This window comes from Primulina tabacum, chromosome 9, assembly GCF_025594145.1.
Source record: "Primulina tabacum isolate GXHZ01 chromosome 9, ASM2559414v2, whole genome shotgun sequence".
NCBI lineage: Eukaryota > Viridiplantae > Streptophyta > Magnoliopsida > Lamiales > Gesneriaceae > Primulina > Primulina tabacum.
In genome coordinates, this window is record NC_134558.1 from 31,266,371 (window position 1) to 31,291,682 (window position 25,312).

General features: G+C 36.8%; 1 protein-coding gene across 1 annotated transcript; it reads right to left on the reverse strand.

Annotated features, from left to right (window-relative positions):
* Window positions 1-1,510: 1,510 nt before the first annotated feature.
* LOC142555202 (protein CLT1, chloroplastic-like) lies at window positions 1,511-14,386 on the reverse strand. Its single transcript, XM_075665952.1, has 10 exons — window positions 13,816-14,386; window positions 7,580-7,725; window positions 7,156-7,193; window positions 6,510-6,625; window positions 5,661-5,757; window positions 5,543-5,578; window positions 4,973-5,023; window positions 4,764-4,887; window positions 2,561-2,686; window positions 1,511-1,929 (listed from the first exon to the last, which is right to left on the reverse strand). Exons 1-10 carry the CDS (start codon window positions 14,244-14,246, stop codon window positions 1,748-1,750), a joined length of 1,347 nt encoding a protein of 448 aa, XP_075522067.1. The 5' UTR covers window positions 14,247-14,386; the 3' UTR covers window positions 1,511-1,747.
* Between the last annotated feature and the right edge of the window lie 10,926 nt (window positions 14,387-25,312).

Consider the following 25,312-nt stretch of genomic DNA (forward strand, 5'->3'; position numbering starts at 1 on the left):
CACCAAGCAATTTTCGTTTCTTAAAATTGCTTGTATATTTATTTTTCACAGTATAAAATTGCTCTCATTGAGCTTTGCTATCTTGTACTTGTATGCCATTATGTATTCAACAATTTAGTAAACTGAACAAAATAATCTCGGTTTAATAAAAACCTCAAAAAATAATTCTGGTGTGGAAAATTAGTCCAGGCTGCAACCACATTGCATACTCAGAATTTAAGAAATTTTAAGCCAATTGCTCCGATACCACTTGTTGGTCTCAGGTGAAGCATCTTGAGATATAAATATGAAAATAAAGTATAAAATTGGACATCGAGATTTACGTGGAAAACCCTAAAAATTATTTGGGTAAAAACCACGGTAAAGATGAAAATAATTTCACTATAATATTTTGTAGTTACAACCTCTCACTGTGTTTCCAAAAAGAACACTCTCTTACTACATGAGAACAATACCCCACAATATAGAACTAAATACTCAAAGAAATATTCTTATAAGATGAGAGAAAGAACTCGATGAATAGATGCTTTGAAATAGCCAAATATCACTAAATTTTCATTCGGATAACAAATCCGAATTTTTCGTGGCCATAATTATGACAATTCATTCATCCAATCATCATCTTCCACCATCAATGCTGTCAGCCAATCATTCACAGTTTCAGGCTCCACCCTATCACCCATTTCTAATCCATGAGTCAATGGAAGATTGTGTTGTCGAAGGATTCAACATACCAAAACAATCACGAATCTGGGTGAACTTATGTCCTATTAGTAGGGATCCTAACGTATGGACCGACCCTGAAAAGTTCATGCCATAAGGATTTTATGGGACCAATATAGATCTTAGAGGAAACGCTTTTATGCTCATACCATTTGGATCCGGTCGAAGAGGATGCCCTGGATGACGGTGATTCAGCTAATCGTGGCATAATTGTGCATTGTTTTGATTGGCATCTTCCTAATAGCATGTCTCCTAGTAGTTTAGACATGACTGAAAACTTGAGGATTGGTGACTGTAAGAGCTAATCACCTCATCGCTATTCCAACGCATAGATTGCATGAGAAATGAAAAGAGTATCTAAAGATATAAAAAAAGAAATGAATATATAGCTGTATTGTTTTTATTGAATCACTTGTCATAGGAACCAAACATGCCTTTATGACTGATTAATTAAGAAATAAAACAATCAATGAATGTGTGTGTTCATCATTTCCTCTTAAGTATATTTTTGTCGAAATATGATTTGTACATTAAATTAAAGATTATCTTCTATTTTGGGGCATAATTTATTTCGATTGCTATGTTTGTTGTCCACATGTCAAAGACGAAATACTTCAAGACGTAATACTCGAAATATCATGCATCGAGTACATATAATTTTTGCTAAAACGTACATAGTCGTCCTAAAATTGGCACCAAAGTCAACAGTGTTTTCGTGTTCAACTCAAATGAGTTCCACGTTAGTTCAGTTTGTATAAAGAAGATTGTCAAGACTGGGAAATAAATACTAAATCTAACGTTTGCAATTTGGTGGATTGGATATCGATTGTGTTGGATACAAAAATTATACTATCTTAAAAAAGACATGGATATTGCAGGTACCAAATGTGCGTCTTATAAAATGTGTCATTGTTCCCATCATTCTTTTCCGCATACTACCATCTACTCTTCTTAGCCTCCAATCTTTAAGCTTCAAACTGCTATTGTTTGGTGTCGCATGCATCAGCTTGATGCATAAGAAAACTCATTCGGTTCTTGGGTTAACTAACGAGAAAGGTTTACTCGACGAATTGAGGGAAGGTGTCCAAGTGTAAATGACCACACCCGTGGCAAGGATGATGGCGCCAGCTACAAACCCTGGTGGAAGGGAAGATGCAACACCAAGATATGGCAGTGGCAGTGTAAATAGGTATACAGATATTGGCACTGCAAAATATAGATAAAATCAAGGATTTTACCAAGAATACGCATGATTTGAAGAATGAACATGTTTCAAGGCGACATGCCAGGCCGGATGACATAACATTATGTATAAGAATATGAATGTAGTTTATTAATTTTAACTTACGAGGTTGATGCAGCATGAAAACTATGTTCTTAATTATCGGACTAAAATAAATTTGGTGGCGATGATGAAGTAACTGGTCCGGGAATTACTGTTGATTGTTCAGGATTCGGTATTGTTAAATCAATCTTGTGTTAAATCAATCTTGAGAGAGCTATAAACATTTATTATTCACAGTTCTGGACTTTGTGAAGGGTAAAGAATACGACACAAACATGTTCTAAACCTTTTTGGGTCAACATATGCTTGATAATATAAACATGGACTACTCAAATAAGATAGAATAAAGAACATATCAACCAAAGATAAACAGGGATTTGAGGTGAGGGGGAGGACGGAGAAAGTATCGTGGAATCATTATATTTTGAGTAATTTGAATTCTAAATTTCAAAATTGAAGCAGATCATACGATGACTAATGCATGAAAATCAACATTTCAACTTGAAGTATCAGATGAGAGTTAAGAGTGACAAGATGACAAAATAAACAAACCTGAAAATGTTGATGCAAGACATGTTACTACGGCAGAAGAGATCTTGAGAAGATGCAGCAATGATATATTAAAACACATGTTTACAATGATGAAGAGCAGTGGCAGTAAAGGCGCACCATTGCATCCTGTGGCGAGTACAACGTACAATGTTATCAGCTATAATTCTCTAGAAAAACTGAGTGCACCAATGTGTGTGTGTGTTGTAAAATGTTTAGTATACATAATTAGGACATTTATGGGGGTGTATTGGTTATAAACTTTTAATGACTTTTATGGAGTTTAAAAGTCTAGAGGTATTCAAACTAGACTTTTATATACTCCATAAAAGTTTAGTGGTATTCAATGTAAACTTTTGTAGAATTTTAAAAAATCATGTGGTATTCAAACTTGACTTTTAAAAACTCTACAAAAGTCTATAGGTATTCAAAATGTCAATAGACTTTTAATGACTCTATGAAATTCTATTAAGTACAAGAATTATAGCCTAAGGTACAACAATAAAATGTCAATAAAAGTCTTTGATTCAACCTAAAGATTTGGATGTACATTTAATTGAGAAATCTCCCAAATTCAATACAAACTTTCATTCTTTTCATATTTATTTATTTTTCCTTTTATTTGTACTTTTTAAAAACATAATTAAAATTTAATTTTTTTATTAATTATTATATAACACTTTATTTTTAATTATTTTCTTTAATTTTAGTTAATCTATATATTAAATTATTGTATAAGCAAATTCATACCGATACTATACCAAAATTTTCGGTATACCGAACAAAAAAACCTTACATTTTAAAAAAATTTATAATTTATTGTTTTAGAATATTATATATTTTAAAATTTTTGTATATTTTTCCGGTATTTCGGTATATAGCAAAATTTTCAAATTGGATATCGTTACCTTACCGAAAAATTCGGTATTGTTACCGTACCGTATCGAAATCTTCGGTATACTTAAAATTCGGTAAATTCAACATTTTTTTGTTATGGTAATCTCGGTATACCGAAAATTCGGTATTTTTTCCCACCCGTAACAGGTGTTGTATTGGCATGTGCTATATTACACAATTTTCTTTGAAAGAAGTGTCAATTTGATGAATTTCAAATTGAACTAGATAATGAAGCTCAATTGTCTTAATCAGCACAAGTTTATGAAGGTGACGACTTTGATAAATTATTTAATACTCAAAAACAACAATGAGCAAATGCTAATGCATGGAGGGATATCATATCCAATGGAATGTAGAACGATGTTGATCAAATTGTCAGTAATGATTAGATTTTTTTGATAAAAGACTACTCATTATTTTGAGTGTTCTTTTAGTAAAATTTTATTATGAACTTATAAAAATATTATTCGTTAATATGTTGAATTGACATAAAGAATTGAAATTTTGATTTCAATAAATTGGATAGTTCATTTGTCGTTTTTCACAAATTAAATTGATTTAACTTTTAAGTAAATAAAATTCATTTACATTTATAAATAAAAATAATAATTTAAAATTGAAGAGATTATCTATGCCCAATAATTATTTTAAAAAAATTTATAAAAAATAAATCACAATTATAAACTACAAAATTCACATAATTCTATGAAAAAGTTTACAAAAGTGTACAAAAATCTTGAAAAAAAATCTATAAGAGTCTATGAAATTTGTTTTACAATTCTACGAGATTCCATAAAAGTCAATAAAAATCTATCAACTCCACAAAAGTCCATCATTTAAAAAAAGTCATTAAAAGTCTTTGAAAGTATAGAATGAATACACCCTATGTTCATATTTAGGTATCTCAACCGAAAAATTAAATCTTTGTGCTGTGACTCGTGATATAAATCTCAAACCACAAGATTTAGATATGAAAAAAATCTAACATGTTCTCAAGTAAGGAAACTTTTGTAAAAATCCACAAAAGCATTGTCAAAACAAGATCAACACCAGATAATGAACAATTTTAGAGTAACCAAGAGCAAATACTAACGCCAAGGATAGAAGTATATGTACAATGTGCATAGTGAGGTCTTATTCCGACGTCATTTATCTTAGATTGAATCTAGACAAAAGAACTTTAAAATAATTCAGATCAAGTTTAATGCATAGGCAAGAAAATATGAAATAATATTTGATGCTATAGTGCTAAAGTTAAAAGCACATATAAAGTTGGTTAAAAAGAAGAATCATGAGTAGCACGACTTACTACTCGACATGATGCCAACATTCAAAAAGCAGGCAGCACCATCTTTGAGATAACTTGGCAATTGATTAAATGGAATACCCCATAAGTTCGACAAGAATGGAAGGAGGAGGCATATAAAAACTGTCTGTTCAATAAGCAAGTTTCAAGCTTCTGGCAAAGTTGAAATATGTGGTGTTTCAAAAACTTTAGGGGCAGATAAAAAACTTAACCTGGAAAGCAGATCCAAAGGAGTTAATGACGAATAGATCCATCGTACCTCCCTGAGTGCAAAAAGAATTAGGCATTAAGTTACTCAAAATTATATCACTAAAGGTACCAGAAATTAATTTTTATGGAAGTTGGGGGAATCCTCAATACAGAGCTTGTCTTCCGGAAATGAGATGCTCGGTGAATCTCAAAGGACATCGTAAATCAATGAGACTATATGACACTCTCCCGTACCATATGTGCAAACATAGATCTGGTATGTAGTAAATTAGTAATATGGAAAATGCAGGTCAGAGTTTGTATTTCTTTCAAATACTACTTGAGAACTGAATGACACAAAGGAACTACAATGCTATGATAAGCAACTTTACACAAAAGAAATAATGTTTCTTAAAATCAAAGGGACTTGAAGAAGATTTGGTTACCGAACAAAGGAAAACCAACTCCTCTGGTGCGAAGAATTTAGATCAAAACAACATAAATTTTTCGTAAGATGCTAAATATGATTGAATCGTGAAATATGAGTCGCGAAGTCTTAAGTTTGCAAAATGGTAAAACTGTGACATACCTACCTTCAATCTTTGAGCTGCATCCAAAAATATTGTTTCCTATAAATAATAAATAACTGGTGAGAGAAAATACAGAAATATAACTACAAGGGAGCTTAATTACCCATAGAGGAAGCTTCACCTTCAACACTGTATCAGCAGCTTGCAATAAGAAAGAAATAATCATGATAATACTCCAAAATAAGCCAGCTTCCATCAGAGAACCAGTACCTGATCCACTGCAAGTGCAAAAAGGGATGACTGAAACATTACAATAACAAAGATAAGCCAGGACTTTCAATGTTACGAGTAGCACCACTGAAGGGCTTTCTAGGTATTAGAAGAGATATGCAGAGACTTCTTTCTCCCATTGAGCTTATGGAATTTAAGCATAGCAAGAATAAATAATGTTATAACATCCCATATTTTATTTGTGAAAAGTATACCGGACAGCAACTACACTAATTTCAAGTGTTTGAGAATCATTGATTTAAACACAGAAGCAATTAAGCCATCATTAAATTTCTTATATACATTGAATGATACGAAATAATAACCAAATTCTAATGACTAGAACTGATGCTATTTTCCTGTAGCGAGCCCTCGGACTTCAAACTGATGAAAGCACTGTAATTTTTCAGAAAATTGACTCAGATCTCAGTCATTCCAAATGAATCTGATCTTCCTTCGAGACAAATTATTTTTAAAATTTATAAGATAATTAGTGAACATGAAAATTTAGTATAATCATGTAAATTTGATTGTTTTATGAGAGAAGTTAGAACCTCAATAAAAGCTGAAAGTAGAGTAAGATAAGCCACATATTAGTTTCTGAAAAACCTCGAAGAGCTTAAAATCATGTTATGGCCTAATTTTCAAGTTCTTGAGCGTGCTATTTTCTCTAGAAGATAATCATGGTAGACTTAAATCACTTAGACGTGGATGTATGTTGACAGAGGTTGAAGAAGAGAATGGGATTTATATGAATTACCTAGCAACAGTGACCATGACACCCACCGCTACCAGAAAGCAACCAAACAATTGCTTGAAACTGTATCTCCTCCCAAGGAAGATATATGACAAGACAAGTTGCCAGACAAGAAAGCTCTGTAAGAAATTAGTAGTTAAACAAACTAATTGTATTGCTCCGACTATATTAGTTCAAAACAGAGAGATTCATATGCAGCAGGCAGCAGCCATGTGACTGAAGTTAAATCTACTGCTCTGTCATGACAATTTCTCCAAGTAATTAACAGATAAACTAGTTGTTTTAATCCAACAAATAAGCTTATTAAATCATGGAATGGAAATTTGAATTTGAAAGCATCCATTTGAATTTGAGAATGAAAAGGTTTTAAATTACTAGCAATTTCCACATTCAAGTGGGTTAACACGAGGTACATGTTATTTTAGTTTAAACTCATGAAATTCCAAAACTACAATGCCCTCAAATTTTTTCCATCTTTTTAAATGGTATATCATCTCTGTGTCACAGTTTGTCAGTTTCTGTCAGTCATTCATCTTGTACACTGGTTACAGTATTATCAGCAACCATCAATTTCAATACATGACAAGTTTATCAATTCAAGAATGATGAATCTTATTCCAATAAAGACAAAAGAATATTGCTTCGCTACCTGAGAAAGTATCGGAATTGCAGCCCCAGAAAGTATGGCTGTTCAAGCCCAGAAAAAAAAAGGATGAATCAGCCCAGAAGAATATTTTTTGGTAACTGTTATAAAATAAAATAGAGTGAAATGCATATTACATATGGGCACTTTAATCAATCTGAAAATCTAAACGAGTACACATTTATGTGTGTGTGTAGATACATAGAAAAATACATGGACATGCATTTATAAACTGCAGTTCTTTCAATTGTCTGCCAAATTTTGAAAAAAAATAAGATCATGACTTTTCATTAATAATTGTTCAAGAATCAGGTCAAAACCTTCAGTAAATGTAAGTACCATTACTGAAATGATTGACGGATCATAATTTCCAACATCTAGCACAAGAGGAAAATAAACATTTGCCGCAAAAATATCATCAATGCATTACCTCCAGCTGCCATTCCAGATGCAGCTGCAAGAGCCTCCAAGAGGCCAACAGCTATTAATGGAAATTTTGGCAAGGATAGCATTTCATCGGTAACCTTGCCAGCCTGATACCGGAAATACAAGATAGAGAAGTATACAAGTACATACCTAAGAAAAGAACATTAATATACTACGATCAGCAAAATCATAGGTATGTAATCATAGAATTTCAATTAACATTATTTTTTCTTATCATGTGGTAATCTTGATTACATAAAGCCAGTCCTAATTGATATATATTCTACGATAAGCAACATTTATATGGAAAATTCTTTATGATTGTTACTAATATTTTTTCAAGCGATTACAATATAAACGAGCTGAATATCACAAATAATATTGTATTAATAATTTTATCCAGTATTTTTGTATCCACTGGCAATGACATGTACTTGCATGCAGTTTTAATGTACCTTTCCAGGAGAAAATAATTTTTTTGTTATAGTTTTGGTAAAACGGCAAACGATCGGTCCTACAATATGTATCAGACCCAAGGTCAGAAGTTCGATTCTCATTGATTGCAAAGACTACAATTATTGGGAGGGAGACTATAAGGGTGCAATAATAGTCTCTGTTAGATAGAAAAATCAAAAGATGGCGCTTGAGCTGCTACACGATTTAAAATATTTGAGTTGCATTATTACCATCAGCTATAGATTTTGGTAAAGCGACATGCGCTCAATACAACAACTAGCATATAGCATTTGTCAACAAATATTAAAATAAATATCACTCTTTCGCAATCTTATGAACTCTTAAGCAACATGACATGAAATACTTAAGCATTCAAGTTTTGCAAAACTTTTCGGCAAATATTTTTCCAAAAAAATTGTGACGATCATAATATATATTTTTCTCGAGGAATATCATGTTAAAGTAGGATCCAACAACTTAATGGAGTTTAATTGACTGATGGAGCACATCCATGGTATGCTCGGAAAAGAGTAAATTTGTTTTGACTCTAAAATCACAAGGCATTATGATACCATGAATATTATGCACCTGAACCACTGGAGATTACATAAATAGTGGTTGATCACCTAGGTATACCCATCATATTTTATATTGAAATATTTGATCTACGAAAATTTATTTTGCGGATTAGAAAAATAGTGATCGATCACCTAGTTATAGCCATCGTATTTTGTATTGAACTCTTTGATCCACAAAACTTTATTTTACGGATAAAAAATAGTGATTGCGGTTTACGCAAACAAATTAGTTAAATTTCAATGATTTACAACATGAAACTTAATATGGTTAAGGTTCAAATTAAATAAAGATTATAAGTTAAGTTTAGATTGGCATGAAGAAGAACGTTGAGAAGTAAAAACATATGAGAGTGAGCTAGTCAGAGTAGGGGTGTTTTCAAAGGAAAAAAATTATAGTGAAATAAAACTAGAGAAAAAACAGATACTGAGAAAGAAGGGGAGATGGAAGACAGAGGAAATGATTGAGCAAGATTTGAAAGAAAAAGAGAATGATGACTGTTGGAACATTTTATGTTTGCAATCTTGATTTGATGATAACAAAACTTGTTATTTTGTTTCTAACAAGTTTATCTAGTGTCAGAAAAGCTGAAACTGATCAGGTCCCGAACTGATCAGTTCTCGAGCCAAAACTGAAGCTATCGAGACGCCAATGATTGGCAAAATTGAATCAGTCCAAACTGATTTCACCAAACCAGTTCAGAGCATCAGTTGTAACTAATCAATTCGTATACCATGACAAGACCATCAATTGGAATCCAGCTATGCACGAATATACAAGGTACAAGTTACAAGCTACTTCACACACGAAGGTACAATAATGGACGTTGCAGCAGAGCTAAAAGAGGAAAGCTTCCAGAACTATTGTCACAATGAAGAGACATATCATAAAGAAGCACATGCAAATACAATGGACATTATTATTGAGTCTTCATGTACGGTCAGCTAAGCGACTATAAATACCAGATCAAGACCATTGAAGAATAAGCGGAACTACAACAAAATACTAGTGTGTGAAGAAAACAGAGGGCACGCTCATTTCATATCAGCGTACTAGAAGCAGTTAGTCCAGTTGTATGAGAACACCTTCGTGTTGTATTGATTAGATCAGTTCTCACACATTCACAGACAATCACTCACATATACAGAGAGTTGAGCTTATTGTTTAGCTGAGTGAGTCTTCACACAAATACATTAAACATTATGTTTGTAGTCTTGGCATCAGAGACATTAGACATTATTCGGATTGTCAGGTGTTGCCTGCAACCTTGAGTGCTAGGAGGGTGCTATCCTTCTGGAGTGGGTTTGTACAAGGTGTTATATAAATCAAAATCTTCTAGTGGATCCTACCAAATGTGATCAAAAGGGTGACGTATATGTATTTGAAGTCTCCGAACATCCATAAACATATCTTGTGTCTTTAATTGTTTAACTATTGTTTTAAAACTGATTTGATCAGTTCAGTTAATCCCATAACTGGACTGATACAAGCCCAAACTGATCCCCCTTATTTCAGTTATTCAATTTACACAAACTAAAAGCTTTAAATTGTTCGGTTTCTTAATAAAGGAATATTTCGAGTGTCTTCCGCTTTGGTTGAAAACCAAACTTGATTTAATTCATCGGAGTAGTCATTCTTAGAACACAAGCTATTGCAGCTTATGGATAATATTGTGTTTGAAGCACCTTCAAGGGTGTCAAAACCGATCATTTAATGACAAATTTCAAATTTGTGACAATAAGTTTGTGGATGATCCATTTGTGACAAATAGGGTAAATATGACTGAGTTATTTTAACACAAATGTTAAATGTTCTTAATTTCTAAAAAATGGAAGATATATTAGCTTATTAATATTTTTTAGTACGTTTATGTCTTTTATATTTTTCACAGGGGGGCCTGGTGCAATATGCTAGATATAATATAAATAAATAGAAGATGATGAAGGAAGTTGATGATTAAGGGATTAACAATTTCTAGAAGAGCAAAAGGATAAGAGGATTATGCATGAAAATGCAAAGTGGATTAACTAAATTAAAGTTCAAGATTGATTTAATTGATTTTGGACTTTAAACTTATCTAATTGATTAGATAGACTATTTATGTTGGGTGCATATCTTATAAGCCTAAATATGTCTTTAGGCAAGAATTGTTAAAAAAAGGCTGATATTTTAGTTTGAATAATATTTGAGAGTTTTTCTCTTGTGCTCTTCACCAAAAGAACTTATCAAAGTTTGTATCTTGTTTCATTCAAAAATATCGATTTATCAATGCTATCATCATGTTATGCTTCACGTATTACGACGTCTTTTTACTAAATCTATTACATACCAAGGTTTGTGTTTTTTTAAGCACTGTGTTGAGGTTTTAATTCATCAATCGAACTCGAAAACTTCGATCTTGAATTCATTTTTTTTTCTTTTTCGAGTCTTATTTTAAAATAAATAATTTTTTTTACCAAATTTATTTTGTCTATTCCGCATTTTTGCTTGATTTTAAATCCTAATAAAAAAAATTTACATACTATTGCTGTGCGACATTGGATTGAGTTTTTCAAACAATGTCGCATAAGGCTCGTATCTTGTAATAACAGGCTAGTTATACCCCTCGTGAAATTTACAAGGTTGGTTTTTTTAACAATGGTTTCAGAAATATGGATTTTTATACAAACCCTGGTGTTATATAGTAAGCAAAGTTTTACAATAAAATCATGGTCAAGCCATTTAAAAAATAAACAAAGTTTATTCAAATTCAATCAGATCAGAAATAAGACCAATGTTCAATCCATGATTCATTTGTGAGGAAAAACTCTAATTTGTGTACGGGATTGAATGACAATCATGTTCCTAATTCTGTTACATTTCTAGTTTGATTCCCGAACAACCCCAACACATTATGTATGAAGTTCAAGCCCTCATATAGAGTTCAATATTCCACTTATAGTTACATATCTAGAGGGTGTTTACAAATTACTAGAGCTTATAATCTATTTAAAACAACATATAAATTGTTCGAGTGCTTACAAGTTCTCAAAAGCTGCTGTAAAAAACCATAAAAGAGCTTATAAGAATAAAAAACAAGTTATTGACGGTGTTAGTTTAAAAATGTTGTGTCCCACTAATTTATTTTTTAAAGTCTTATTATTTCAGCATCTTTAAAGACCAAATCCCACAACATATAATATATTATAACACTGATACTATTAACTTGTAATAATAAATACTACATAAATAATAATCATAATACTGATGATGATAACAACAAATAATCATAATAACAACTAATAAATAATAATGGTAGTATTGGTAATAATAATAGTTTATTATTGCTATAATTATAATTAATTAAAACGTATTAAGATTTATAATAAACTGTTAATATAAAAAAAATGCAAAAATATTTGTTTACATTACTTACATAGTATCAAATATGTTTTAAAAATTATAATTACAATAATAAAAAGATATCATAATACTACATATCAATATCTGCTCTTATTTTGTCCCAACATCTTAACAGCTTACTTTTGAAAACAAGATCATACAACTTATATGTAAATAAAATTTAAAATAGCTTATAAGATGTCAAACACCCTCTTAATTTAGTATGGATTAATATTGAATAACGCCGCAAGCAGTCATCATATGGGTCAATAAACCAGTAGCTAGGTGCAGCAAATTTTTATTTCAGCCCCTAGACTTAGATTTTCAATCACTTATCCAGACAAACAAATAATTCAAAGAATTGATATAATTTTTTAGATGTGATTGTTCTCATCCATTTTCACTGATTTTTAACGTTGTAGTAGACCAACTAGAAAAAACTAATCACGAAATGTATCGAGCCTTCCCAGCAATTTACATGGCCAGAATGATCAAGGTTTTTTTATTAGAAGATTATAACAGATTCTATTGACCTCGTCCTCAATTTCTACATTGATGATACAATTTCTACATTGATGATTTGGTATAGAAACCAACAAAGAAGAAAACACCCTAGTAGTCTAATATAGTCACTTGTTTTGCTTTCCAATCAAACAGTAAAATAGAAAAAGTCAAACACTTCAATTCATCCTCCTCGTTCGTAAATCCTCGTTGGTAAATCATTGATTATCATTGGGTAGTTCATTTATCATTCTACAGTTAAGACGGGCATGAATTTAAAGGGAAAATATATCAATATTCATCTAGACCACTTGCTATAGACGTGTGGATGTGGATCTCTAGAGTCGTGGAGCAAACGACTGACTGGTAGATCACCAATCAAATGGGGACCATCTCCATCTCCTCAGTACTTACACCATTTTACATTCAAAAACTAGGTTTTCTAGATAATATAGATATATAGCTTTAAATTTTTGCACATCCAAAACCAAAATTTTCTACCAACAGCTTTAAATTTTTTCACACTCAAATCTCCATTCTTAATTTGAAATATGGCAAAAGTGAAGTATCCAAAAGTGAACTACTTTACTATGGGGATCCCACCACTTGAAAATCCAATTCACCACCAAGGGTTCTCATTTAAAGTGTCCCACACCAACACAAAGCCTACAACATATCCTACCCTCGTTTCCTTTTCACGTAAAAGTGTAAGACCCACCGCAAGAAAAGACATTCACCAAAAACCATAAACTTCTTACAGAAACGAAATGCAACTAACCTCGAGTCATTCCAATCTCAATTTGTGATTTTTAAAGAATTTCCTATCCACATAAATCCAAATTCCAATCATAGGAGGTCCATATTAAACAGAGTCCGCAGCCTTAAGAGACATAATATTGATTGATGAAGAACACGCGGCCACCGGAGACTTATTGAAGTACAATCATTCACAGCACAACAAGGTCTCCTGACAAAAAGTAAACGACAGCGACGGGGCACAACTTCTGAATCATTAATGTTCTTGCAAATTTTCTTTTTTTTTTTTTTTTATTTCAAGTTTACGTTTCTAATCCGGCGACCAATATGCCGCCGTGCACGTGTTTCTCAAGTATGCTTAAGTTATAGTCAACAAGATTCGTGAGGATTTTGAAATTAAAAATTGTAAATATCTGGAAATTAATTTTTGTTTGAGAAGAGACCCACTAATAAATTTGAAATTCGATTATTTTGATACTAATTTAGCTGTAAAAAGTCAATAATCATAATCATTTCATAATTAATCGAAATGAAAGCAATATACGGATACGGTAAAAAGCTAAGAAGTACCCGAAAGTGGCGAGCTGAGCAAGGAAGAACGGGTAGTGCTTGAGAGGGACTAATGCAAGCTTGTACAGCACTCGGTTCCCTACACCAAGCACCACCGTAGCAGCTATTGCAACCATCAACTCCCCCCTCCGATCAACTCCCCCACCACCCCCCTCCGCCACAGCAACCACCTCATGATGAGGATGATTGCGATCGAACGAACAGCACCGAGGCTGCGGTGGCGGCCCCCTCTTCTCCTCCTCTCGCCCTCCCTTCTGCCCAACCGCCTCAATCACCACCCATCGACTCGACCGCAGAACTATTCCTCTAACACCTCTCCGTTGCTTAATCCGCGAAACACCAATCGACGGAGGGACTCGCCGTGAAATGTGGTGAGTCGCCGCCTGTGTCTCCACGGCGACGGCGGTCACCCGCCGGAAGCTCGCCGACATCACTTCTGGACGTGTTAATCAATGTAAAGATCTGAAAATGATTGGAAATTGAAAGTCGTATGAGAATGGGAAAAATTGGAGCGAAGAGGCTCATGCTTAATATTGCAAGAGTCTGTGTCCACGTCATCGCCAATTTCTTTTTTGCCACTTCCTACATTATTATGTTATTTTATTATAAAGAACAATTTTTTTAAGGGTCCCATACAATTATTTGTTAAAACACATGATAAAAACTTTCGTCAGATAATATAACGGGTAGTATTTTTTGAAACGGATCTAATATTGGATTATCAATGAAAAAGTATTACTTTTTATGGTAAGAATATTATTTTTTATTTTTATTGTAAATATCGGTATGGTTGATCCGTCTCACAGATAAAGATTCGTGAAACCGTCTCTCGAGAGACCTACTCAAAACACACATATATATTTTATTATGTCATTAATTAAGTTTTCCAAAAAATAATTTTGAAAAATTTTATTTAACATGTAATAACAATAATACTAATAATTTATATTGTCAAAAAAAAACAATGAATTCGTTTTTTTCGTTTTTTTTACAGGTTGGTCATAAGCCAAAATTAGTTTATTTTTAAATATATAATCAATATATTACACATGTACATAAAAGGTCAAAAAACATGTGTGCGGTACCAGAATTTTAAATTATCTGAGGTTGGTAGCAAATTATTGAAGTTGTGCTTTTTTATTCTTTTCTTCTTATAATCAAACTTATTAATTATTATTTTTTTCTCAATTTTTTTGATGTAAATGACCATAGTTTTCAATTAAGATTCGTACTTCATTTCCTATAACAATCAGCTGGAAATTGGAGGGACGAAGGGGTCCGTGACGAGAATGGGGTTGTGGGTAGGTAGTCCTAACAAACGGAGCGGCCCGCCTCGAGTAGGCGGGTTGGCTCACGGGCCATCCCGACTCAAGATGGGTTTAGAATTTTTAAACTCAACCCAACCCAACTCAACGTAAGATGGGTTGCGAGCCTGTTGCCGTCCAAATTATTTTTAAATATATATATAATAATAAATTGAATTTAATAATTTTATTTTATAAATAAATATTTATAATAATAATAATAATAATAATAATATTTGATTTCACACTTATATATGTTAACCAAAATAATTAAAAGGTACGCTTCTCATTTTATAATATTGCAATTCCTTCAATTTCGACTGAGATAATACATGTTATCTTTTAAATTATCTAAATTTTATTCATAATTTCACACTTCTGCATGTTAATTAAAGTATTTATTACAAAAAACAAGTAAAAATTTTCACTACAAAATTTATATATAATTTTTTTAAAAAAAATCTCAACCCGCTACGGGTTGGCCCATCTTAGCCTCGCGACCAGTGCAAGCCGGCCTGTGGATGCCCAAATTTTAATGGCATTAAGTTTTGTTGGCTGGTTTGGCCAACCCACATTGACAACTCTATGGGTAAGAATATAAACGAACCGAATCGTGCTGAATATTAATAAAATTTTAATGTTCGAATTTGGCTCAAATTAAGTATATTCGGTTTCGATTCAAAGTTCGAAATTTTTTAACTTATCGTCTCGTGTTATGTTCGAATTGAATATATTCGAGTTCGATTCGAAACTAGAAAATTTTTATTTTTTTGATCAATTTCGGCTCGAAAGAAAGTTCAAGTTCGACACGAAATATTCGAACATATTCTTGAGCTATTTGAATTATCGTTTGGAAAGCGAGGTTCGAGAATAAAGATTCGAAAGCTCGAAATATTTATGATATCCCAGGGATGAGCCCATCAAGATCTGGCCCAAACTCTCGGCCCATATCTAGGGCCCACAGGTGAAGGGCCCATGACAAGCCCATGTATTCTCCTATAAATATCAGGTTTGGGTGTTCAGTTGATGGATTCAATATATTGTTTTCAGCAGCGCCCTTAGCTGCTCCCCCCATATATCCTCAGTCACTGACTTGAGCGTCGGAGGGGCTACGCCAGGACACCCTCCTGGCCCCCTCCTAACAGTCTTATTTGTGATTTCAGGCCCAGGGTAATTTTGAAGCCCGTGTCTGGATTAGTGACGCTTGCGTAGATCGAACCCTAAATTTCCCGTGAGTATCAGCCAGGTGATACCCCAGGGATGAGCCCATCAAGATCTGGCCCAAACTCTCGGCCCATATCTAGGGCCCACAGGTGAAGGGCCCATGACAAGCCCATGTATTCTCCTATAAATATCAGGTTTGGGTGTTCAGTTGATGGATTCAATATATTGTTTTCAGCATCGCCCTTAGCTGCTCCCCCCATATATCCTCAGTCACTGACTTGAGCGTCGGAGGGGCTACGCCAGGACACCCTCCTGGCCCCCTCCTAACGGTCTTATTTGTGATTTCAGGCCCAGGGTAATTTTGAAGCCCGTGTCTGGATTAGTGACGCTTGCGTGGATCGGACCCTAAATTTCCCGTGAGTATCACTTGGCGCCGTCTGTGGGAACACTTGAGTTGAGACGTAGAGATGGTAGGCAAGAAAGGAAGTAGAAGAGTTACCTCGGCATCATCGCGTCCTCAGAGGGGACCCGAACAATCTCATGTTGAGACAAGACAAGAACAACCGAGTCTTGAGACGAGACAAGAACAATCTCGTCAAGAGACAAGAACCGAGCAGTCCCTTCACGAGACAAGGGTCGAGCAACCCCGTCCCAATGAGAATGTGGGGAACTTGACCCTAGAACAGTTGGGCCAATTTATCACCCGGACAGTGGATGAAGCAATGAAGAGGAATCAAGAGTCTATGTTTGCAGAAGAGCAGGCCGCTCGCCAGGAGCGAGAGGAGAATTTGAAGGGCAGTCAGAGTAGGGTGTAGGAGACGCGACCCCTCCCAAGTGAGGAGAATCCGGAGATGGGGGAGATGTGGAGGGAGATACAGATGTTGAGGCAGCAGTTGGCAAGCAGAGCACCGGCACCCAAGAGAGGAAGTCCCTTTTCACTAGCCATTTTAGAAGAAGAACTTCCTCCAAATTTTCGACAGTCGAATGTGGGAGAGTACGATGGACATACTGACCCCGAGGAACACTTGGGGAGATTTGAGAATGCGGCCCTGTTACATCAATATTCAGATGGAGTCAGGTGCAGGGTGTTCCTGGGCACGTTGGTGAGGTCAGCCCAGCAATGGTTTAATACCATGCAGCCCAACTCCATACAGTCTTTTGACGATTTTGCTACAGCTTTCTTGCACAGATTTGCCAGCAGCAAGAGGCACCAGAAAAATTATTTGACCATGTTCGTGATGAAACAGCAAGAGAATGAAACTTTGCGAGAATTTGTCCAGCGTTTCAACAGTGCAGCGCTGGAAATACCAGCGGCTACCCCTGACATCATGATAAGTGCCTTCACACAAGGACTGAGGGGAGGGGAGTTTTTCAAGTCGCTGGTCAAGAAGCCTCCGTTGAGCTATGATGATCTGTTGGCTCGAGCTGAGAAATATGTAAACTTGGAAGATGCCCAACGGTACAGAAGGATGGAGAGCCGGCCCGGAGGAAGTAGAGTTGAGGGAGCGGAGAAAGGAGGAAGGAAGAGGGGTGCGGGGGAAAGAGAGGAAGACAGAACAAGTAGTAGAAGACAATTCTCATCCCATGTTCCCCTAGATAGGAGTCGGGACGAGGTGATGGAGGTGAGGGAGCCCGCGGAGAGGTGGGAGAAGTCGCGAAGGGTTGGGTACAGTGCTAGATTGTCTTCACGGGATAGACGAGAAGGATCCTCATTAAGGAGTCGACAAAGGTCTCGCTCGCCCCCTAGGCGTGGTCAAGGTCCTCCATGGATAAATCAGAGGATGGGTGAGCAGAGAGGGGAAGGTGGATGTCAAGATGTCCCTCAGGAGCTCGTGGAACCGAGGAGGTGAATGAATGAGGATAACCACCCTACGAGAGGAATGATTCATATTATGTCGGGGGGTGCTACTGATGGAGACTCTGGGCGAGCTCGGAAGGCACATGGGAGAAGGTTGGAGAACTTTGAGATATATAGGGGTGCAGACTTACCACAAGACCCCGTCATCAGCTTTGGGCCGGAAGACCTCCGAGGCGTTGTGACTCCACATAACGATGCCTTGGTGGTAACGACCACCATTGCCAATTATGATGTGGCGAGAATATTTATTGATAATGGAAGCTCCGTGAACGTCTTGTTCAAGAGCACGTTAGATCAAATGAAGATGAGAGGATTTGAGTTTGAGCCGGTATCCACCCCGCTGTATGGGTTTGCAGAACACGTCATCTTGCCTTTGGGTCAGATTGTTCTTCCCCTATCCTTGGGGACTGATCCTCGGCGGGTAACAAAGGTGATAGCCTTCACTGTAGTAGATACCCCGTCAGCGTATAGTGGAATTCTAGGACGACCAGCCCTGAAGGATTTTAGAGCAGTAGCTTCCAGTTATCATCAGAAGCTTAAGTTTCCTGTGGGAAGAGGAGTTGGAGTCCTGTGCGGGGACCAAAAAGTCGCACGTCGTTGTTATGAAAGAATCGTGAAGGAAGAAGAAAAGAGAGGTCACGAGCATTCGCATGGAAGCTTAAGCTCAGTCTTGCAGTTGTATAGTCATTCGGAGAAGCTTCTAAATGGGTAACTTTGTCCTGTGGAGGTACAAGAGGAGCTGAGAGGAAAGTTGGAGAATGCGCTGGGTAAGGCTCTAAAGAGGCATGGGAACGCTTACCACCTTAGAGAATATCTTTACTTCATTTTTTATGTATTTCGTTCCTGAATTTGTCTTACGTTATCAGTTGATATTTAATAAAGCCAAGTTCTTATATTAAGTACGTGGTTGTTCTTGTATTATGAGGATTATATGAATTTTATTTTACCTACTTAGGCTGCGCCTAGTAGAGGAGAAGAGTGGGGGGGAGAAAAGTTAAATTTTTCCTGCTAAGGCATCGCCTAACAGAGAAGTAGAGGGTGAGGTGGAGAATATTTTTTTTCCTGCTAAGGCATCGCCTAGCAGAGGAGCAGAGTCGGCGATGAGAGGAGCAGAGTGGAAAAGAAGAATTTTTATTTTTCTGCTAAAGTATCTCGTAGCAGAGGAGTTAGAGGGTGGAGGGGTTGAATTTTATTTTCCTGCTAAGGCATCGCCTAGCAGAGGAGTTAGAGGGTGGGCGCGTTGATTTTATTTTCCTGCTAAGACGTCACCTAGCAGAGGAGTTAGAGGGTGGGGGCGTTGAATTTTATTTTCCTGCTAAGGCATCGCCTAGCAGAGGAGTTAGAGGGTGGGCGCGTTGAATTTTATTTTCCTGCTATGGCGTCACCTAGCAGAGGAGTTAGGGGTGAGGGTGGAGAATCTTTGTCTTCCTGCTAAGGTGTCGCCTAGCAGAGGAGTTAGGGGGTGAGCGAAGTTGGGGATGAGGATAAGTTTTATTTCCTGCTAAGGGATCACCTAGCAGAGAAGTTAGAGGGTGCAGGTGTTGAATTTTATTTTCCTGCTAAGGCATCGCCTAGCAGAGGAGTTAGAGGGTAGAGGTGTTGAATTTTATTTTTCTGCTAAGGCATCGCCTAGCAGAGGAGTTAGAGGGCGGGGGTGTTGAATCTTTTTTTTTCTGCTAAGGTATCGCCTAGCAGAGGAGTTAGAGGGCGAGGGTGTTGAATCTTTACTTTCCTGCTAAGGTATCTCCTAGCAGAGGAGTTAGAGGGCGGGGTGTTGAATCTTTATTTTCCTGCTAAGGCATCGCCTAGCAGAGGAGCAGAGTTAGGGTGGAGGTGTTGAATTTTATTTTCCTGCTAAGGCCTGGCTTAGCAGAGGAGTTAGAGGGTGGAGGTGTTGATTTTATTTTTCTGCTAAAGCCCGGCTTAGCAGAGGAGTTATGAGATGATGAGGTGAGAGTTTGATTTTTCCTGCTAAGGCCCGGCTTAGCAGAGGAGTTAGAGGGTGGAGATGTTGATTTTATTTTCCTGCTAAGGCCCGGCTTAGCAGAGGAGTTATGAGATGATGAGGTGAGAGTTTGATTTTTCCTGCTAAGGCCCGGCTTAGCAGAGGAGTTAGAGGGTGGAGATGTTGATTTTATTTTCCTGCTAAGGCATCGCCTAGCAGAGGAGTTAGAGGGTGGAGGTGTTGAATTTTATTTTCCTGCTAAGGCCCGGTTTAGCAGAGGAGTTATGAGATGATGAGGTGAGAGTTTGATTTTTCCTGCTAAGGCCCGGCTTAGCAGAGGAGTTAGAGGGTGGGGGTGTTGATTTTATTTTCCTGCTAAGGCACCGCCTAGCAGAGGAGTTAGAGGGTGGGGGCGTTGAATTTTATTTTCCTGCTAAGGCCCGGCTTAGCAGAGGAGTTAGAGGGTGGAGATGTTGATTTTATTTTCCTGCTAAGGCATCGCCTAGCAGAGGAGTTAGAGGATGGAGGTGTTGATTTTATTTTCTTCTATGAACTATTTTAGCAGAGGAGTCAAGGGCACGGGGAAGTGGAAACTATTTCCCTTCAAAAGCTTAGTAGAGGAGCTTGAAGATGGGGGCGACGAGGGCATATTGTGTTAGAAAAATTTATTTCGTTTGTCGTTAACGAACAATGTTTGCCACTGCGAAAATTACGGGGATCGACCTGCCCGGTCAGGTCGCGGGGATCGAGCTGGCGGATGAAGGGCGTGCTTGGGCGAGGGCATGTTTGGGCGTCGGGGCGAGCTGGCGGATGAAGGGCGAGCTGGCGAGGGCGAGCTCGAACGTTGGCGATGGGCGAGCTGCAGGGGCGAGGCTCGTGTGGGCGAGCTTATGTGCTGGGAGAGGGGCGAGATGGCGCTGCTGGGCGAGCGTGCAGGGCGGGCGCCCGGCATGCTGGGCGAGCGCGCATTCTGCTGGGCGAGCTTATGTGCTGGGTGAGGAGCGAGATGGCGCTGCTGGGCGAGATGGTGTGCAGGGCTGACGAGGGGCGAGGGGCGAGATGGCGCTGCTGTGCGGTGGGCGAGCGCGCGGCGTGCTGCTGGGCGAGCGCGCGGCGTGCTGCTGGGCGAGATCGCGCGTGCTGCTGGGCGAGATCGCGCGTGCTGCTGGGCGAGATGGTGTGCAGGGCTGCCGAGGGGCGAGGGGCGAGATGGCACGCAGGCGGTGGGCGAGCTCGCGGCGTGCTGCTGGGCGAGCGTGCAGGGCGAGCTCGCGGCTGCTGGGCGAGCTCGCGGCATGCTGCGGGGCGAGCTCGCGGGCTCTTGCATGGGACGAGCACTCGAATTGCTGAGCGTCGGAGCAGGCGAGGGCGGGGTTGTGTAGGCGAGAGCGCGGCTGGGCAGGGCGTGCGCGCGGAGAGGCTGGCTGGGCGAGGTGGCTAGGGCGGTTGGCGCGGGCGGTGATTTGCGGGGTGATGTGTAAGCAAAGGAGAATTGTTGAATGTAACGCAAAGGATATTTTGAGGAGACTAGTGAGCAGCAGAGCAAAAATGCACAACTCACATGTTGCATACCGAGGACAATACAATTAATCGAACTTCGAACCTGCGATTCAGTTCGACTTGGGAGGGGAAGACTGATGATACCCCAGGGATGAGCCCATCAAGATCTGGCCCAAACTCTCGGCCCATATCTAGGGCCCACAGGTGAAGGGTCCATGACAAGCCCATGTATTCTCCTATAAATATCAGGTTTGGGTGTTCAGTTGATGGATTCAATATATTGTTTTCAGCAGCGCCCTTAGCTGCTCCCCCCATATATCCTCAGTCACTGACTTGAGCATCGGAGGGGCTACGCCAGGACACCCTCCTGGCCCCCTCCTAACGGTCTTATTTGTGATTTCAGGCCCAGGGTAATTTTGAAGCCCGTGTCTGGATTAGTGACGCTTGCGTGGATCAGACCCTAAATTTTCCGTGAGTATCAATTTATATATTTAATATATAAATATATCATAAAATAAAATATTAAGGCTCATGAGCGGTTCGCGAAATATAAAATAAAATAATTTTGGCTAAAGTTCGGATCGAAAAAAATTTCAGACATGTTCCAATTCGGCTCGAGTTCGATAAATTCAAATACAAATCAAATATTTATCGAGCAGACACAAAAAATTCACAAACCATCTTAGTTCGTTTATAGTCCTATTTGTGGGAGTTAATGATTGGTTTGCTTTATTTTAGCATGTGTGTTTGGAACTTTATATATAGAATGTTTTTATATATAGAATGTTGTGCAAACATGATCCGATCATGTATATTTTTAATGTTTATGAGTTATTTTGTTGGGTGAAGCTTGTATAAGTGAGAGTAGTACTAAGATAAGTGACCTCCTAAAAAGTTCTTATGCGTCAAACTGTTGACGTTGCACCACTTGATCTGGTTGGTACGTGGTCATAAAAGAGTGACATCAGATCTTAATGTGTAATGCTGTCTCTGATGAGATTATGGGAAAAATACTAACAATAGATAAATGGTAAGACCGACATCTAAGAGATACGACACATCGCTAGCTGATAGACATACACATCATCTGACTAATGGACCTAACTGCCCGACATATTAGAACCTAATTAAGTGCATTATGCGCTACCACAAATATAAAAAAATAAAGTTTCGTATTGACTAACTACAATAGATTTTGGCTTAGCCGTAAGCATTTGATCCTAACATATTTTAACTCTTGTATTTATTTTATATCGTAAGTTTTTTTAAACACAATTTAATAATGATAATTTACTTATTCAAGTCCATACCAATTGTGTATTTTTAAAAAATAACAGTCTTTATTAAAGATTATATAATATAACTTTTTATAGTTTAATTAATTAATAATCCTAAAATATTCGTTCTTCATTTTTTTCCCAATCTCAATAAAATATTACAATCTAGATAAATAAGAATTACTCTCCAAAACAATTGAAATAAACTATTCCATTAAAAATTATTTATTTTCTTAATAAAAATCGATGATCATGATAATGACAATGACAATATTATTACAAATAGTAATAAATATAATGTGTTATATTATTATAAAAAAATGATGGTTATTATTATCTTTATTAATTTATATATTATTGTATATGATTATTCTTTGTTTTATTATTTTATTTGTTATTAATTATTTTTTCTTGTCTTCTTATTTTTTATGTTTTAAAAAGTTATTGAAAAAACAAAAATGATTCCGCCAAGTTGTATTGACGAAATTCTGTAGATTCATAAGTTAACGAAATGCTGTAGATTCAAATTTTGAAAGATAATTTACTTTATTTTTCTCAAAATCAATCCTTATAAATATAATTTTATTCATATTAAAAAATTAAAATTATTTAATAAAATATGTACTAACTCCATAATTATATTATCATTTTAACTCAATTTAATATATTTGCACATTAATGCAAAAATATTTAAATAATATATTTGGAACATAAAATTAATTTTAAAAATTAACTTAAGTTAAAGCCATATTTAATTATAGGTTTAAAGGATCATTTTAAAAAATTCCGAGGCGAGACTTGAAAAAATTCAAGAAACCAAAACTATTAATGTATTTTGATTAGGGTGAGACTGGAGCTCGTCCTAACCCAAGGATGACTCCACCCCTATGTGTGGCCGCATCATCTTTCGTTGCTCCTCCTCCATCGGTCCTGCAGATCGCCCGTGATGTCCCTGAACTAACCAATACTACCAGCCAACTCAATTCCTCGAACTGACATGGCTCACTCGCTCTAAAAATAATATTCACACAACCAATACTTTCTTGGACCAGGAACTTGCTAGTGTCACCTCAGTACTTCGTGATTCTCGCTGTTGAGCTGCCATATCTGAAGAATTTGTTGTTCTTTTAAAAAAATGGCACTTCGGATCTTGCTCCGCACCATACTCAAAATCTTGTTGATGATATAGATAAATTTTTTAAAAGTCTAAAGCTAAACAGTATCCATACAAAATATTTGTAAGACCATTTTGCCATCAAAAGTGGTTGACAGAGGAATTCGTGAGAAAGAAATTTCTGTATGCAAGAAAGCACCGAGTACTGAAATCACAAAAAAAAAAAAGCTCAATAGATTAGCCAACTCTACCAGGTGGATTAGGAAGATTGGTAGGAACAGTTGGTTGATAATCGGCAGCCTGTTCCTGTACTACTGGAGCTGAAGGCTGGTAACCAACTTCCTCATCATGGGTGTATGAGATGGAAACAAGGCAGAAGGTTTAGATATGGTTGCAAAAGGGAAAACATTTTCATGAAACACCACATCTCGTGACACAAGAAATCGGTTGGTCAGAGGATCAAGAAGCTTGAAACCCTTTTGATGAGGTGGATAACCAATGAAAATATATGGTTTTGAACGAACATCAAATTTATGAGTTGGACGAAGATTTGTGGCAAAACAAAAACAACCAAATACTTTGATGTAATCAAAGGAATGTACTTTGTTGAATAGAGCTTCGGAAGGAGTCTTATTTTCAAGGAGTGGAGTGGGAGTGCGATTGATTAAGTATGCCGCATGTAAGATACATTCTCCCCAATAGATATCGGGTATGGACCCTTGGAGTTTGAGAGCACGAGCCACATTGAGAATATGACGATATTTGCGCTCAACTAGCCCGTTTTGTTGTGGTGTGTAGGATATGAACTCTGATGAATGATACCAAGAGTATTAAAGAATTCATTACATTCGGTGTTAAAAAATTCAGAACCATTGTCCGAACGAATGTGCTGAATTTTTGTATGAAAACGGGTTGACACAAAGGCAAAGAATTGTTTCAAGATGCGAAGGGTATCTGATTTAAATTGCATTAGAAAAACCCATACACATCTCGAGAAATCATCAACCAAAGTGAGAAAGTATTGAGCACCTTCATGAGTGGCAATACGATGAGGACTCCATATGTTCACGTGAACAAGATGAAAACTATGAGGAGATTTATGTCTTTGGACAGAAAGAAATACAGATCTGGTTTGCTTGGCCATTGGACAGATTGTACATTGTTGTATAAGTTGATTTTCCGTAACAAAAGGTAAACATCGCAATCAGGCAACAGACATGTGACCAAATCTTTTATGCCAAAGACCTATATTATTATTGAGAGACAAAGAAACATTACAAGATGGTGTTTGTTTGGGTAAAGAAGTGACTGAATTACAAGAAAAAACAGGTAACT